The sequence below is a fragment of the Nicotiana tabacum genome, chromosome 22 (assembly GCF_000715075.1).
Source record: "Nicotiana tabacum cultivar K326 chromosome 22, ASM71507v2, whole genome shotgun sequence".
Lineage (NCBI taxonomy): Eukaryota > Viridiplantae > Streptophyta > Magnoliopsida > Solanales > Solanaceae > Nicotiana > Nicotiana tabacum.
Window position 1 is genome coordinate 157581695 of NC_134101.1, and position 18035 is coordinate 157599729.

The window sequence follows — 18035 nt, forward strand, 5'->3', positions numbered from 1 at the left end:
AGACGAGGAAAAAAAAAAGATTAACGTTACATTTTTGGGATCAACAAACGTTTGTGTACAATCCTGATCACTGATCGATAGCGGGTTTCTTAGTTGTTTCGCATTTCTTTTGGTAGCAAAAAGCGTCAGATAGGGCCCACAGTGGGTGTTATAAAGGGGGGCCCAGCATGCATGGAATGGGTCATCAACCCAATCAAAAACCCCGCCACGTCAACTACCCAAAGGTCCAGAGTCGTACATTAAATGTACAAGATTATCCTCGGATAAATTCTTAATTGACAAAATCATCCTATGTAACTTCCTTAGCGGCATAGGTCTCCTCCACTCCTATCGAAGCGGATACTACAAATACAAATAGGACGCGCCTTCCCACACGCTCTCTACTCTCCCCTACGGTACGTTCCACCTCTATATGCTCATAATTTTGCCGCTGCTCTATCCCAAATCCCTGAATTTTCCACTAGGTCAGAGATTTGACCTTTTTCCCTTCTTATTTTTTGATTAATATGGTAGTCTCTTAGGGTTTAATCTGTTTTTTTTGTACGTGTAATATGATTGTGAGCTTTTGATTGTTTTACCCGTGCAATATGTAAGTCTCTTCGGGTTAGGGTTTTCCTTCTCTTTTAAAATTTATACTCTTCCTATGCGTTAGAGAATTTTATAACACTAGAATATAATGAGCGGTGATAGAGCAGAATGGATGCAGAGGATCTATATAGAACCGAACTAGTTTAAGGCTGATGCGTAGTCAATTGATCTGATTTTGAAATATTATTTGTTTATTGCCTTTTTTATTATCAATTCAGTTATTTGTGTTAAAAGGCGTTCTGTTATTTTAAAATCTGTGTGTTTGCCCCGTCGTTGAGTGGTACTGACGGTTTCGTGGTCTTTGCACACCTTTGTTGTCTTTTTTGAGCAGCATTACATCCATTGCTATTGGAGATGGGATTTAAGAAAGTTTATAAGGCATTGCACGAGATTTTTCCTGAGGTATGATGATATTTATTTTTCGTTAAAGACTCATCATATGCTCAGTTTTTTGTTTCGGCTTACAGTAAAGTGGCACAATTTTAGCATGTGTGCTCAGCTCTGCACTATCTTTAGAAAAATGTAAAACATCAATTGCCATTTGAAGACATCAAATGGGCTCTGTTATTTTTGGGATGAACGTCCAAACTTGTTTTAAATGTCTGTTTCCCTATGAAATTATGTTCCGTAATCATACAATTGGATCAATGTTACTCTCTTTTTCCTCGTTTAGTTCCAATTTATATGACACTCTTTTTATTTTGGGATATCCAAAATGTCTGACACTATTCTACTAACAATACTATCCTATACAACTTTCACAAGTTTCTAGAATTTAAGTATGTTTAAGAATCTAACTAATCAAATTTGAATGTTGATGTTATGTTTCTTCGTCGTACAAAATCTTCAACTATTAGTGTTAGCATTTTCTTCTACTACTGCTCGATTGGTGTAGCTTAAAATGAGTCAGTGGGAGTGTGGTTGTAAAAAACAAATTACCAACATCATCCCCCAGGAGTGTAGTTCCCATTTATCTATGTTGAGTTTAGTTTGAGATTTGTTGCAAAATATGTACCAAAAATAGCTACAGTTTTGACACTCTGTTTCCTTGATTGATCAGGTTGATTCTAGAATTCTTAGAGCTGTTGCTATTGAGCATTGTAAGGATCCTGACACAGCCGTCGAGGTAGTCCTCAGTGAAATTATCCCCTGTTTGTCTGAAAGAAATAAGCTCCTGTCAGCTTCTTCTGGAGAGACTGGAGTCACTGTTAAAGCATCTGAAGGTAATGCCTAGCTTTGGTGAAACAACCATCTTTCTCTGGTTTAATTTATACGTAAACCTGGGTTCTTGAAATGGAAGCCCTTTTTATTCTTTGTTAGTCCCTTTATCAGACTGAAGTATATTTTGTTTCCATTATACTGCCTGCCTCAGCTGCAGTAGATGCTAATGGAGCTCCACAGACCGATGCTGCTCTTCTTCACAACACAAAGGATTTAGATGAACTGCAAAATGGCTTGTCATTCTATGATGCCAGCTGTGGACATCATCAAACACTTGAAGATACTGATGGTGAATCCCTTCAGCATTATCATGATGCTGTTGGTGGAGATCGTACAGTGCTTGAAGGTGGTACAGCGGTCTCCAGGGAGAAGTGCGATAAAACCAATGTCAAAGTTAATGCTGACGAGTCATGCAAAGTTATATCTGTCATGTCAAATGCTGAAGATAGTCCTAGATATGATGTTTATGAGAAGTGTGGACCCTCCCTCATCGAAAATGAGGAACGTGCTCAGTCTGCAAGTCTTGAAGCAAATCCTTTCAAAGTAAAAGATGATGGAACTGAACTTGCATACAATCAGCTTTATCAGCCTACGGAATGTGTTGTTTCACATAATACCCTTGAAGTGACTGACAACTCACCTTCTGATGATTCTACTGCACTTATTCGCAAAAAAATAGTATCTTCAGTAGACAATCTGGACATGAAACATCCTGAGAGTCAGCTTGCTTCCTTGAATGCTCAAAATTCTACCTTGAGTGGTTCTGAAAGTAGTATAGAGTTGGTGGTTGCACCAGATGCGCGTGACTATGAGCTAGAGAAAGCAGAACTTAGTGATACCGTCAATGTTACATTTAATAATGATTTGGCTGGTGAAATGCTTGTAGATGAAGTAGAGTCTACGCCAAATCCTGTGGTCACTGCATCTGGTCAAATCTGTAGCGTTGACCTTCTTGAGGATATGATCACAGAAGCCAAAAGTAACAAGGTACTCTTTATATATCTTTTTCACACTCGTTTACCAAACAATATGGACGATTAACATTGGCTGTGCCAAATGAGTTACTCTATTGTGTGGCCTAGTGGTTTAATGGTAGAACCACGAGGTCTTATGTTCAAATCTAGGTGATTTTTTCCTATCTGCCTAAGCCTTGGTAGGAAGAGTCACCCGGTACTTGTGCCAGTGGAAGGTAGCATGTACGGGTGGAATATTGAGGTGTGTCTGCTCGCCCGAACACCATCGTCATAAAAAAAAGTTTTTATCCGCTAGTGTAACTTGTCTGTGTTGATGTTGGACACCTTGGTTGTGCGAAGTTGGGAGTATTAGCTGCTTTCAAGTGGAAGTCAGAAGACCTCTTACGCATAGTTCAATTGTGCATACAGGGTTGTTTTTCATGGTTTCTGTTGTGGATTATATTTGTTTGTGCTTATCACAGTGAAAATTTGTTGTTGCTGCTTATTTATGTAGAATGTTCATCAATCAAGCTTTACTGCTGAAGATGCAACTCGCTGTTCTTTCTGTTACAGCAAACTGTTATCAGGTGTTTAGTTCATTGGGATAGGCAGCATTAGGTAGTGCTTCATAATGAGTGCTTGATCAATTGCTTAGTAGTTTCTGAGATTAGAATCTCTTTGTCATGCAAATAATCTGTGCAAGTACGTCCCTACCCCTTGTAATTTGTTTGTCAGTTCCAAGTCCTCTTTAGCTTTGTAATACTTTGGCATGGGGATCAGCTTGGGCTTGTATTTACAGGTCACTGTTGCATAGATGTCCACCATGTCTAGAAACATCTCCGTGTTTACTTTATATTCGGGCCCTGATACATCCCAATCTTATCTAATATTCATGGAAGTTGGAACAGAAACAGAATAAGCAAAGGCCTGTTTTCCTGAAATATGTTTTGAAGTCTGATAGGGGAGGTTAGCAACTTTCTTGGGAAATTTCTGGAAGTCTAATAATTAAAACTTGGTGCAGAAAACATTGTTTTCGGCTGTGGAATCTGTTATCTGCTTGATGAGAGAAGTTGAACTGCAAGAGGAAGCCGCAGAGCAGGCGAAACAGGAAGCTGCTAAGGGGGGACTGGATATGCTTCAGAGGGTTGAAGACCTGAAAGAAATGCTACAACATGCGAAGGAAGCAAACAATATGGTTGCCTTTCTCTTCTTTGGCCCTTTGATATATGATGGTTTAGATCTTTCATCACTCGTAACCTAACAACCACGTTGCACAATGTTTTCTGCAGCATGCTGGTGAAGTATATGGTGAGAAAGCCATCTTAGCTACTGAAGTTAAAGAGCTTCAATCTCGGCTTCTCGGCTTGGCAGATGAAAGGGATAAATCTCTTGCAGTTCTTGATGAGGTGAGGGAATGTTTTAATCTTTGTTTGTGAAAGTGAGGAGCTGTACAAGAGCCTCTGTAAGGAGAGAATCTTATGCAGTCATCGCGACCTCTACAAGCTGAATGTGCAGACAGAATTGCTAGTTTTAGCTGATGATCTTTGTTGTGTTTCAGAGTTAGATTTTTTTTTTTCCATTTATTTTCCTTTTCTTCTAACATGATTTTGTTCTACTATTTTGATTTATACCTGCAACATTTAAAGGGCGACTGGGCATGGCCTTTGTCATTCGAATATTGCATTTAAATGTTCGAGCACTTCCTTTTGTCCTTCAATAACTGTCACTTGACCTCAATATAAGGTATACTAGATCTTGATGTCTAGGATATGCTGAATTGTTTCTGAAACATATAGGTCTGGACTGACACAACAAGCTTACATATTGGACTTGTTTCTGATAAGCTGGGAGGACATGAGTTAAACACAGGGAAATCTAAACATTCCGTTTTAACATTTGTATATCTGTTTGCATGTTCAGTGATACCCTTCTCTGTCTGTCAAAGCTTCTGTTATTGTAGTTCGATCCTTTGAAAGGTGTTCTGCCTCCCAGTGACACACACAAAAACAACCCCCAAAAAAATACAAGGGAAGAATAGAGTGGTTAAGCAGGAGCTTTCAACATGATATGGCACCTTTGAAAGGTGTTCTTCCTCCATTAGTCCATTGGATAGAGCACGTCTTTTCCCTTGTTTTGCCTTGTTCTAAACTTTTCTTGTTTCATATTGCTGGTTCTATGGACTTGAGTGGTAGCTTTCACATGGATATCAAGCTGCCAAACCACAGATGCTTCTCTTGTACTTATGGTTCTCTCCAAATAGAAGAGAGGTGGATGTGAATAGTTGTATGATATGCTTCTTTAACCTGAAATTGGAAGTTTCCTTTGTGCAGATGCATCAGACACTTGAGGTGCGAAAGGCTGCAGCTGAGAAAGTAATGAAAGCTGCTGAGCAAGAAAGACTAGACAAGGAAGAGGTCGCACGCAAAGCACTTGCTGACCAGGAAATCATTATGGAAAAAGTTGTGCAAGAGTCAAATATTCTGAAGCAAGAGGCAGAAGAAAACGCTAAGGTAATGAACCTTGTTACTTAAATGGATTTTTACTCTGCATGGGTCTTCTGAAAAAAGTTGTAGTTTAGTGATTTTATCTTCTTGTTTGTCCGTTGCACAGTTGAGGGATTTCCTGGTGGACCGCGGGCGTGTTGTAGATATGTTGCAGTAAGTGTTCCTTAAATTCTTTAGGTCTTTTTTAAAAATTTCCTTTGATATTTGTGCTCTCCTAACGGGGAATTCTTTTGCTGGAAAAATGTCGAACTGTGCTTGATTGGTGGCATGCCAAGATAAAAAACAGCTGTCTGATTCAGGCTGGTTTTTGCTTGATACATTCAACAGCAAACTAATATTTAACTTGTATTGGGGGAAAAACCAGCCGTCCAAATAAACTTTTATTCTTGTGTTATGATCTGATTTCGCTGATATACCTTGCCCATCATACAATATCCTCACGCTTTTCTTTCTTTGGTTTAAAATTCTGTTAAGCGAAAAAATGAAAAATTCTTTTGAGCATTACTTTTGATGATAGTTTGAATTAACTATTGATGATAGTTTGTTCTCTCTCCGTATTGCCCTTTCTTTTTTTAGTTTTTCCCCTTTACCCAGATCCTATGCCACTGTAATCGTTGTACTTGCTAATCTTTTAATCCTTTAAGACTCAATGGATATTGTTGCAACCTTTTGCAGAGGCGAAATCTCTGTTATATGCCAAGATGTGAGGTTGTTGAAAGAGAAGTTTGATGATCGTATTCCTCTAAGCAAGTCTTTATGTTCCAGCCAAACTAGCTGCATCTTAGCCTCATCTAGTTCATCTTTGAAGAGTATGGTTCCAGATCAGGTGGCTGACCCTGCAGATTTGTTGGATGCTCCAGAAAAGATGGATACAGCTTCTTATCATGAGGAGGAGCACAAGGCATCTGAAGATGTAAAGTCGGTGATCCATGACAAGGATCTTCTAGATGATGAATGGGAAATGTGTGACAACCGCGAGTTATGTATGTGAATAAGTGGTATATGTCGTGACTAGTATAGAAAAACCATTGACTGCTTGCTTTAGCTCCAAATCTCTCATCTATTAAATAAGTTTCTTGGTAGAAACTTTTTTTGAATTCAAGTTTGTTATGCCATTTTGCGATGGTGGTTGAGAGCTATTTCAAACCTGAAGTATCTTATCTCGATTTTGAAGTATATGTACAGAACAAGTATATAATAAAGGCTTATATATAGAGAAGTACATCATGATTTTAGTCAAGTTTAGCTTTATGGTTTCAGCTTGAAAGTGTTGTAGCCTTGTGCCACTTCCATCTATCAGGAATGCAGGGCTATGAGTCAATTTAGAAATTTTCACCTACTGTACTGTTTTTCTTTCCATTTTTCCTATTTGTCACTGCTGACAAGTGATAACGTTAATTTAACCATGCCACATCTGCATAAATTTTGATCAACTAATGTCACGAGTCCAGATTGTTATTGCGCGTGCATACCTCGATTGACTTCCAAAAGTTTCATATAAAGTGTTTATTTTAAGATCCTAAATGACCGAACTTTGCATGATTTGTTAAGAATCCAACAAGTACGACATTGATTTCTAAGGTGATGGATCTTGTATTCCCTGACCAGCCTGTTTCATCAACATGTTTGCTTCACACTCCATCTCCATGTGTTTTGCTCCTGTTAAAACACTAGGATCCTCCGAAAAATTCCACCGATTCTAACAATTCCACGTGTTATTATGCGATTGGCTTCTTCTTCTCCACATCTGTCTTTTCGAGCTTTTAGGGTTAATTTTTGGCAGATCAACAAACAGTTCGGCTGCCTTCGTTCTCCTTCACATCTGAATTGGTTAGTCATTAGAATTCATCTTTCTCTATTTTCCCGATGTCGTTCATACTGTACTATTTGGATTTCTGCCCTTGTGATTACATCATAGCTGTTGACGGAGGTGAGAGTTTGATTTATCCAAATACTTGTATGTCTCCTTTTATTTTGCTCCTTTTCCTCGATTTTTGTCGATTAACAATTCATAAAATTCCCGTTCTTGATAAAAATTCAAGCTTTTCACACTTTCTCTAAATACCCATTAAGAGTTTCAGAATTTCCAAACTAATTGGGATCAAGACTTGCTTAAAACAGTCTTAAGGCTAAGCAGCGTCTTGAAATGAGTGTTTTCGATTCCGGATGCTTCGTTACAATCTCTTAAGGCTTGAGAAAATTCCTAGAGATTTAAATGGGCTTCGGCGCTATTACAAAGAGTTAAACAGAGGGATTTTCTAAGAGGTTATTTTCGATTTCGCATGCTTCGTTACAATCTCTTAAGGATTGAGGAAATTTCTGGAGATTTAAATGGGCTTTGCGTGATTGCAAAGAGCTAAACAAACGAATTTTCTCTATTTTGAGAGGTTATTTGAATCAAGATTTTTGTGGGTGTTTGGGTTATATTGTTGGAACTATTTGAATGAGATGGAAATGTAATTACTGACTCTATTTTGCCGAGGAAAATATTTTCGTACAAGAAACAGGGAGACACCCTGAACAAAAGCTTTGATTGGCACCATTAAGAGTATAAGTTTCACAAAGCCTGCGTGTCTAATCACAAAACAAAAATTATCTATGAAGATCTTTAGGATTCTATTATATTCATGTCTCTTTAAAAAGCATTTGCATATGCTGTCTTGATTTGCTGTGCTAATTGCACTTCAGATTTTGTCGTAATAAATTTCATTATTCTTCTCTATCTTTTAAATCCAAGGAATTAAAATTTCGTTGTTGATGTTGTTTTCAATAGTTCCTAATTTGTGTTTTTGTTTTGGTATAGTTTTTATCGCATCAGGTAATCTGAGTTCCTGAAATTAAATTAATATTGAGTTTCATCAAGTGTTTTCTATTTAATGAATTTTTCACTGTAGATCTTGCATCAACGCATATTTGGGAGCGAGAAATTTGAATATCGATGGACTCTAGACAAACAACTAAGCGTCCATGCTCTGGAAAAAAATGTCTAGATCAGAATGTTAAACGACGTGAACAATATAAACTTAAGATGGCGAATAAAAAGAGTGCCTTAGCATTACAGGAGGTACCTACAAAGCAAGTGCCGAAACATAGTCCCTTTGAAAGAGTGACTTCTATCATTCCTACTAAGATAACAACAACATCAGGATATCTCCAGTGTACTACTACAAAGGATTCTTGCTCTACTCCCAAAATAGGTTAGTATATCAATTTTATATCGCAGTCTCTATAGTATGCGCAACTGTTTCATTATTTAGTGCAACTAAAATTTCTCTGTGTGCATGAATATGTATCATAAATTTAATATTGTGAACATCTGTTGTACTTATTGCCTATCCGTAGATAGTGACGTCACAATCCTTCCATCGTTCCCTGCTTTTGACAAAGAAAATCCTCTTTGCACTTATGAGAAAGGCAAGTTACTGAAAGTTACCATAAGATTATGCCATTATACAAGACATACTATTGTTCACTAAAAAACTATTTATCTGTTAGGTTCAACATCAACTGCACCAAATGAACAATATGATACAACTAAGATAGTGATAACCAGAGGTTTGTATTTGTGTCATCTTTGAATAATATTATTTTTTTCTTCCTGTTTCACTCCATACAACTTCTAGAACGTGCAGGTCGCAATCAAAATAACACAACTGCTATGAATATTAAACTACGATCAGACTATATACCATTAAAAAAGGTTCCCAACTATAAATTCTGCTCTGCGAAAAGATTTGAATATGAATCTGCTGGATTTTGTTGTAGCAACGGTATAATTAAGATAATTTTACATCGAATGCCCGCTAAGCTACATGATCTATATTTCGAGAATAATGAAAAATCCCAACACTTTCGGACATACATCAGAACGTATAATAATTCGTTTTCATTTACATCACTTGGTGTAAACTATGATATAGACTTAGCGAGAAGGACTCGTGATATCTATACTTTCAGAGTTCAAGGACAAATGTATCACCTAATAGACGATTTGTATCTCGGAGAAAAAGAAATCAAAAAATCTACAACTATACTTTTATGACAACAACAATGAGTTAGCAAATAGAATGGCATACTCTAACAAAATTAATGAATCTATAGTGAGAGAGCTAATAGATATATTGAGAATTAACCCATACTCCTTTTTTATCCGATCTTTGATAGATATTCCCGAGCTACAAAACTTTCATATTGGACTCAAATGTGATCCTGGTTTAGATCAACGAGTATATAATTTGCCAACTTCATCAGAAGTTGCTGCAATATGGGTTGAGAACAATGACAATAGTATAAATCATGCACCACATATTCAAATTTACACTCAGAGCAAAAAAACACAAATAGTGAACTACTATTATGGATGTTATGACGCCTTGCAATATCCTTTGTTGTTTCCATATGGGCGAAATGGGTGGCATTATGGTATTAAGAAAATTCCTAAACCAAAAAATATTCGTGGAAGTTATACTCATGAATGTCAACAGTTGTCGAGCATACAAAATCTTTGCTCTCTTGATTCATATCTTCAAATGGAATCTCAAACTTTAGAAAATGGAAAGAAAAAAAAAGATACAGTTTCTGCTCGTGAATATTACTGTTATAAACTTCAATTGAGAAATGATGATGAAGATGCGTTGCTACATACTGGTAGACTATTTCAGCAATATTCAGTTGACGAATATATAAAAATTGAAACCCAAAGATTGGATTTTGCTTCGTTTAACCAAGATTTATTTAGGATGGATATACTGCAAGGATTTCTAGATATTTTAAGATTTGGAGAACGAGATTCTTCTAATATTGGCAAGCAAAAATTCCTTTCAGCTTCCTTTATAGGTGGACCTAGAGATATGCGACAACGATATATGGATGCTATTGCCTTAGTACGATGTTTTGGTAAACCAGACTTGTTTATAACTATGATCTGTAATCTAACTTGGACGGAAATAAAAGAGTATCTATGGACTATTGATGAAGCACAAAATAGACCTGATTTGATTAGTCGAGTATTCAGAGCTAAAGTTGAAGAACTGAAAACATATATAAGCAAGAGAAATATCTTTGGAAAAATTGTTGCTTTCATGTATACTGTTGAATTCCAAAAAAGAGGTTGACCACACACTCATTTTCTTATAATATTAGCTAATGAATATAAGTTATTGACATCAGAGGCTTATGATGGAATTATTAGTGCTGAATTATCAGATGCTAATTTGGATAAAAAGTTACGTTCACTTGTTCTTAAACATATGATGCATGGTCCGTGTGGTAATTTGAATCCAACAAATTCATGTATGAAAAAGAATGGTCTTTGTAAATTTAATTATCCAAAAAGTTTTGCTGAACAAACAGCAAAAGGAAGTGATTCTTATCCCATCTATAAAAGACGAAACACAGGAGAAGTTGTAAAAGTACGGGAGCAATATTTAGATAACTCTTGGGTTGTTCCATATAATCCTTTTTTACTTGGTAAATTCAACTGTCATATGAACGTTGAGGTTTGCTCTGACATAAAGGTTGTTAAATATATTTACAAATATATTTGTAAAGGACATGACAAAATTGCATTTTATGTACATAATAATGATACAAACAAAGAAATAGATGAAATAAAAGAGTATCAATCTGCTAGATGGGTATCACCACCTGAAGCTGTATGGCGTTTATTTGGTTTCTCTATTAGTGAGATGTATCCAAGCGTTTATCATCTTCAAGTACATCTTAAAGAGCAACAATTTGTTTTTTTTAAAGGCAATACAGATATAAACACAATCGTTAATAATCCAATGATTAAAAAAATAATGTTGACAGAATTTTTTCAGATGAACAGAAGTAACAAAGATGCCATAAAGCTTAACTTATTGTACAAAGAATTTCCTGAACATTTTGTATGGTCAACAACAGACAAAACATGGATACGTCGACAACAACGTTGTGCCATTGGTCATATCGTAACGTGTCACCCAACTGAAGGAGAACGATATTATCTGAGACTACTATTGCTGAATGTGAGGGGACCGAAATAATATAATGATCTTCGAACTATAAATGGGGAATATTATAATACTTTTAGAGAATCCTTAGAAAAAAGGGGACTTTACACTGTGATAACAGTTTAATTGATTGCATGTCAGAGGCAGCAAGTTATCAAATGTCATATAGTTTAAGGCGTTTATTTGCTACATTATTGGTGTATTGCAATCCAGCCAATCCAAAAGAAATATGGAAACAATTTGAAGAGTCAATGTTAGAAGATTACAGAGTGTTACCTAATGTTGAAAGAAAAGATATTCAATATCAAGTTTTAAATCAGATTAATGATGTTTTACACTCTATGGGTCATAATGTAAACGAATATGAGCTTATCCCAGAATCAGTTCGACCATCTATATTGGAAAAAGAAGCAAATGAGGTATTCTTTAAAAGAATCATCACGGTTAGTGAAGAGGATATACTGTTACATAAAAAACTGAACACAAAACAATTGAAAGCATACAATGTGATTATTGACCGAGTATTTTCCAAGAAACCAGGAGCTTTTTTTTATTGATGGCCCTGGAGGAACTGGAAAAACTTTCTTATGTCGTGCTTTATTAGCAATTGTACGTAGTAAAGGATACATAGCTCTAGCAACTGCTACTTCCGGCGTTGCTGCTTCTATTCTTCCAGGTGGGCGAACTGCTAATTCACGTTTTAAAATACCTATAGATATTGATGAAAATTTCAGCTGCAACATCAGCAAACAAAGTTCAGCTGCATGTCTGATTCGTGATGCAAAATTAATTGTATGGGATGAAGTATCTATGGCTAAAAAAAGAATCTTGATGTTTTTGACTTGTTCTTAAAAGATCTTATGGATACAAAAATTCTATTTGGGGGAAAAGTTGTTGTTTTTGGAGGTGACTTTAAACAAACTCTTCCAGTTGTTCGAAACGGAAAAAAAGAAGATTTTGTTAGTGAAAGTTTGCTATATTCTACCATTTGGGACGAACTTAAAAAATTGCAACTGTCCGAAAACATGAGGGCATAAACAGATCCTGCTTTTTGTGATTACCTTATGAAAATTGGAAATGGACAAGAGAGGGTCAACACTAATAACAAAATTGAACTTCCAGATTCTATGATTATTCCTTTTACAACTGAAGAAGAATCTCTGGACCATTTATTCGCTGTGACATTCTCAAATGTACACACATGCTCCTCTAATCCTTTTTTTTTTTTACAGATTCTCGTGTTGTTCTGACAACGAAAAATGATTTTGTGAATGAAATCAATGATATTATTATAGCAAAATTTCCAGAAAAAGTAACTACATTTGTTGGCTTTGACGAAACCGTTGAGCCTAATGATCAAAGTCAATTTGAAGACCTATTACACAGTTTAAATCCGGCTGGTTTACCTCCTTACAAATTAACTTTAAAGGAGAATTGCCCCTTTATATTGCTGTGTAATTTGAATCCGTATGAAGGTTTATGCAATGGTACACGATTGATATGTTGTGACATTAAGACAAATGTTATCAGTGCTAAGATTGCGACAGGCGATTTTAAAAATAAGCACGTATTTATCCCAAGAATACCATTATTATCGTAACAGGACGAAAGAATACCAGTTCAATTTAAGAGAACACAATTCCCAGTAAGATTATGCTATGCTATGACTATAAATAAAGCGCAAGGTCAAACTCTGAATTTCGTCGGAATATATTTGCGAAAACCTGTTTTTTCACACAGTCAACTTTATGTTGCCTTAACGAGAGCAAAGAGTTCAAGTTGCGTTAAAGTACTGGTCCGACCGTCCACACTAGCCAACCGTGATGATCATTCTACATACAACATTGTTTATGACAAAATCATCCAAATAGCGTCCTTGTAAGTCTTCTGCTACCCCAAGATAGAATAATTTTTTTGTTTTATTCTGTTTGTCATTTTACTCACGTACATTTTGTTTCATTTTTTATTAATCCTTGAATAGTTAAACAAATAAACTTATAATGCTCTTGGCTCTGTAATATTGTCAGCACTGTGATGCTACCTTCATTCTTGTGCTACATAATTATTCTCTGCCAATTCCTACTCTCCATTTTCTTTGATTTACCTTTTTCTTTTCCCCCCCAGATTCTTCCATTTATCTATTACAGAGAGAAAGTAGCAAATTTAATTGAAATTCTCTCAAAATTGCAGTAAATGAATGGGTTGATGATGCTCTAATTCTTGTTGTATTATTATTTACTCTATCGTTATGTGTGTTATATGAGATGGATTTAATAATTTTCTGTTATTGGAAAATCTAATGTAGGAGGCTTGAACCAACTTCCAATGTACATTCTATTTGAGAATGCTATAGAGACCATGCGCTTTTAACAGTTTGATTCTGAACCATATGTTTTGCTCCTGCCATTACGAAGGTATTCTTTGCTACGTCCTTGATCAAGATCGATTTGTTTTGGCTCTATTTTGGGTGTTGCTCTCTGGCTTCCTATTGTTTCTAAAAGAACTAAAGATAGGAAAACACAGTTGTCTCATTGAAGTGTTTCAGTCATATTTGTTATCTTTGTACTAATTATGTCATATTAATCATGATGGTATCATTGTACAGGCAACATATCTCTACAACATGCTATCAAATGAAGGTTCATATACTGTTCTTATTTCAGATCTTTGTAATCATATTTGGATGTACTTTTCGACTTAAAGGTAATTTTTTCCGTGTTACTCTAATTTTCATACTGCTATGACTAAAAATAAGGTTTACTTTGTAAATTGGGGTTCTTGTTAGCGGGATTATGGCTGTGAATTTTTCTGTATTGATTGTTGATCAGTGGGTTCCCACTGAATTTGGTGTTTGGATTACTGATTAAAGTAGTTGTATTGCTGGTGTTTGTTTAAATTAGGCTTAATACCCATACCAGTACCATCAACGAATTGAGATCGAGAAGCCATTGATCTCAACCAAAAAATTTTCATGTAGGATGAAACTAATCGAATGAGCAAAAGAAGAAGAAAGAAATACAAAACTACAAAATTGAAGTGGAAGAGGATAGAAAAGAAGTATGAACAGAATCCATGAATGTAGAATCTGGTAAGTGTTTTCTATCGTAAAAGAGACACTTAGCTACTTTTCTTTTTCAACCAAATGAATTTTTTGTTAAATCATAATTTACACTTTACATTATAATTATAATCTAATTGAGCTACCTGTCATTTTTAAAAGGTATTGAAACATGTCTTACTCTTTCAATCTTATCCGTTTTAAAATACTTCCTTAAAAAGAATAATTAGCTTAGCCAACATGTATGATGCGTCATGATAAATGCAATACTCAAGCTATTATAAATTGCTTGAGTTTTCTTATATACCCTTCATGTGCCATGCTTTCTTTGACTAGGAGGATAGAGAAGTTTCTATTAGCATCATGATACAATAATTGACATTATATCTAGAAGATTTAAGCTATGTTAAACAAAAGTGAGGTAGTTAAAAGCACCTCTATGTATCATGTTTACACTCTCATAAGCAAAGCTTTGACATTTTCATTAGTAGGCAAGTATTTACCTTATTCTTTTAGTACAAGGTTAACAGTAGTATATGACGGCCATTTTGAGAATCTTACCTCATGTGAAATTTATTTTAACGCAGACATGTCACATTAGAAGCATATGAGAGATCAAAGCACTATGAACTTTTTAAGATAACCTGCACTGAAATACTCATTTATGAATGTTTGTTGCATTTTTCTGTACAAATAGAATAGTGCTTTGCAACTATCCAACGTTGTTACAATTCTGCTTTGATTTGATGTGGTTAATGTTAGCGCACAAATATACAATTGAAACTCTAGGGATAAAATTAACAAAACACTACTCAAATTTACAGTAATAATATCACGTCTAAGGATAAATAATTCCTTCTAACTTCTAAGTTGCAAAGTTACCTAATTTTCTAGGTTTTTGTTTTTTCTTCTGAATCTAACAGGTCCGTTCCTTTTCATTTTCTCTTATATGTACTCTGTGTTTGTTGGCTTTCATTTTGAACTTCTTCGTTTCCTTTGAAATATTTATGCTTCTTGATCAATAAAGTAGATTTGTTGTGAAGTTAATCTGCAACAGATTCCCACTTATTTAAGTTCACATTAAAATTTTGTCTTTTTTCTCATATGTGCTACTTCTTTCCCTCTAGCTTTCCACATAACCTATATTAACAGGATCTATTTTGAGAGAATACTGAAGAAGAATTTGAATTTTCCCTGAAGACATTCTACTTAAATATCGTTAATTATGTTGACATATGAAGTTCACACCAGTTCATTGTGGTCTAGGGGAAAGCATGATAAAATACTGTTCAAGGTCATCCTCTTATATCTTTCTTTCACAAGATATAGTGTCAACCCTGTATGATATATATGTGTTGAAACAAGGGGAGTAGGAAATCTAAGCTTATGACATGTTGATTCAAGTAGCAGCAGAAGCAAGAGGAGTAGGAAATTAGATGCTGCTGAAATTTTGTATTCTATTTATACCTCTTAACTACTTTGAATCTAATTTAAACAATAGTATGATAAAATGGAAAAAGATACTGCTTGAAAGTAGTAGTTGAATAATTTTGAATATATAGTTCAAATACATAAATTAGCTACACTAGTACTTGTTTACTTCTCTTATACATGGCATTTTTCTATTGTCTTTTGTTCATACATTGTAGCGACAATAATTCCTACCTTGGCTACGTCACGTAACAGGTCCCAATGTATTTGTCGAAGACCACAACAAATGAGGCTGACAACTACATACCTTGGTTGGCCTTCAAGTCGATGCATCATGTTTCATTAATATGTGAACAATTAGTAAATAGGTATCTTGTAAACCTCTGGACATATAGTAAAACTTGATACTTTAGTGGATAGTACCAAGAGGTATTAAAGGAATCTTGGTGTATTTGCATTTGTGCTGGTGATCTCTTGCTTTAGGATTCTAAGAATATTCTATTGATTCACTATATGCAATGTAGTTATGCCTCATAGGGACTTGCTCATTTTTATGAATGCAAAGAGGGACGATAATCTTATGGTATATGTTCACAAGTCTAAAGTGAGTAGGAGCTTTAAATCTGATTTTGCCAAATTATAATTATCACTACTAGAAATCCGGGAAAAAGCGACCAAAAATTAGCGACCAAATTTGGTCTGTCAAGAAAAGCGACCAAAGTTGGTCGCCAAACTGCCGAAAATAATAATAAAAATATTTGAAATACTTTAGCGACCAAAGTTGGTCGCTATTTGGCCGCAAATTTAGTCAAATTGTTGACTGGACTGGTCAGACTTGCTTGGTCAAATATATGCTGAGATTAGCGACCAATATTGGTCGCTAAAGTGGGACCCACATTAAATTTGTTAATAATTTTATTATTATTTTATAAAACTTATAAAATATAAATATATATAATTTAAAACTTGCGACCAACGTTGGTCGCTAATTGAAGGATAAGTTGATAGCGACCAACATTGGTCGCTAACATGGGACCCAGTTATAATATTTTAATAAATATATATTTATTTTTTAAAAAAAATTAAAATATAAATAAATATAATTCAAAAGCTAGCGACCAAAGTTGGTCGCTTAATGAAATAGAGACCAACGTTGGTCGCCAATGTGGGACCCAGTTCTAACGTTTAACAATTTTTATTATTAATTTAAATATTATATAAAATATAAATAAATCTGATTAAAATTTAGTGACCAAATTTGGTCGCTAAATTAAATTCATGTACTGTTAGTGACCAACTTTGGTCGCTAAATTAAATTCATTTACAGTTAGCGACCAAAGTTGGTCTCTATATGGTCAAAATTAAAAATTACTTTTGTATTAACTATATAAATAATATAAATGTAAGTCGTTAACACTTTTGTAATACAAGGGATGAATAGTACTACGAAGCGGGCGTGTGTGTCTATATATATAATATATATATACTTACGCTATATACTATGCACTAAGTATAAGTGTATTAGGTAATACTGTATCGAATATAGCTTATATATATAATATATGTACTTACGCTATACTATGCACTAAGTATAAGTGTATTAGGTAATACTGTATCGAATATAGCTTATATATATATAATATATGTACTTACGCTATACTATGCACTAAGTATAAGTGTACTTACGCTATATACTATGCACTAAGTATAAGTGTATTAGGTAATACTGTATCGAATACAGCTTATATATATAATATATGTACTTACGCTATACTATGCACTAAGTATAAGTGTATTAGGTAATACTGTATCGAATACAGCTTATATATATAATATATGTACTTACGCTATACTATGCACTAAGTATAAGTGTATTAGGTAATACTGTATCGAATACAGCTTATATATATATATATATAATATATATATATATATATATATAATATGTACTTACGCTATACTATGCACTAAGTATAAGTGTATTAGGTAATACTGTATCAAATACAGCTTATATATATATATATATATATAATATGTATTTACGCTATACTATGCACTAAGTATAAGTGTATTAGGTAATACTATATCGAATACAGCTTATATATATATATAATATATGTATTTACGCTATACTATGCACTAAGTATAAGTGTATTAGGTAATACTGTATCGAATACAGCTTATATATATAATATATGTACTTACGCTATACTATGCACTAAGTATAAGTGTATTAGGTAATACTGTATCGAATACAGCTTATATATATAATATATGTACTTACGCT

General features: G+C 34.6%; 2 protein-coding genes across 4 annotated transcripts; both read left to right on the forward strand.

Moving 5' to 3' along the window:
• Window positions 1-278: 278 nt before the first annotated feature.
• Window positions 279-6506, forward strand: LOC107809980 (uncharacterized). Its single transcript, XM_016634695.2, has 9 exons — window positions 279-395; window positions 920-990; window positions 1649-1811; window positions 1961-2796; window positions 3784-3957; window positions 4052-4168; window positions 5093-5272; window positions 5373-5419; window positions 5942-6506. Exons 2-9 carry the CDS (start codon window positions 943-945, stop codon window positions 6255-6257), a joined length of 1881 nt encoding a protein of 626 aa, XP_016490181.1. The 5' UTR covers window positions 279-395; window positions 920-942; the 3' UTR covers window positions 6258-6506.
• A 146-nt stretch (window positions 6507-6652) lies between these two features.
• LOC107809981 (uncharacterized) lies at window positions 6653-16334 on the forward strand. 3 transcript variants are annotated; one of them, XM_075244569.1, is made up of 7 exons: window positions 6653-7196; window positions 8161-8463; window positions 8609-8680; window positions 8762-8821; window positions 13565-13673; window positions 13865-14347; window positions 16004-16334. In XM_075244569.1, the coding sequence occupies exons 2-5, from the start codon at window positions 8205-8207 to the stop codon at window positions 13627-13629; spliced, it is 456 nt and encodes a 151-aa protein (XP_075100670.1). In that variant the 5' UTR covers window positions 6653-7196; window positions 8161-8204; the 3' UTR covers window positions 13630-13673; window positions 13865-14347; window positions 16004-16334. The 3 variants fall into 3 exon arrangements, with proteins under 3 accessions (XP_075100670.1, XP_075100669.1, XP_016490183.1); XM_075244568.1 differs by having other exon boundaries at window positions 6653-7096; XM_016634697.2 differs by lacking the exons at window positions 6653-7196; window positions 8161-8463; window positions 8609-8680; window positions 8762-8821 and adding an exon at window positions 8828-13137.
• Window positions 16335-18035: the final 1701 nt, after the last annotated feature.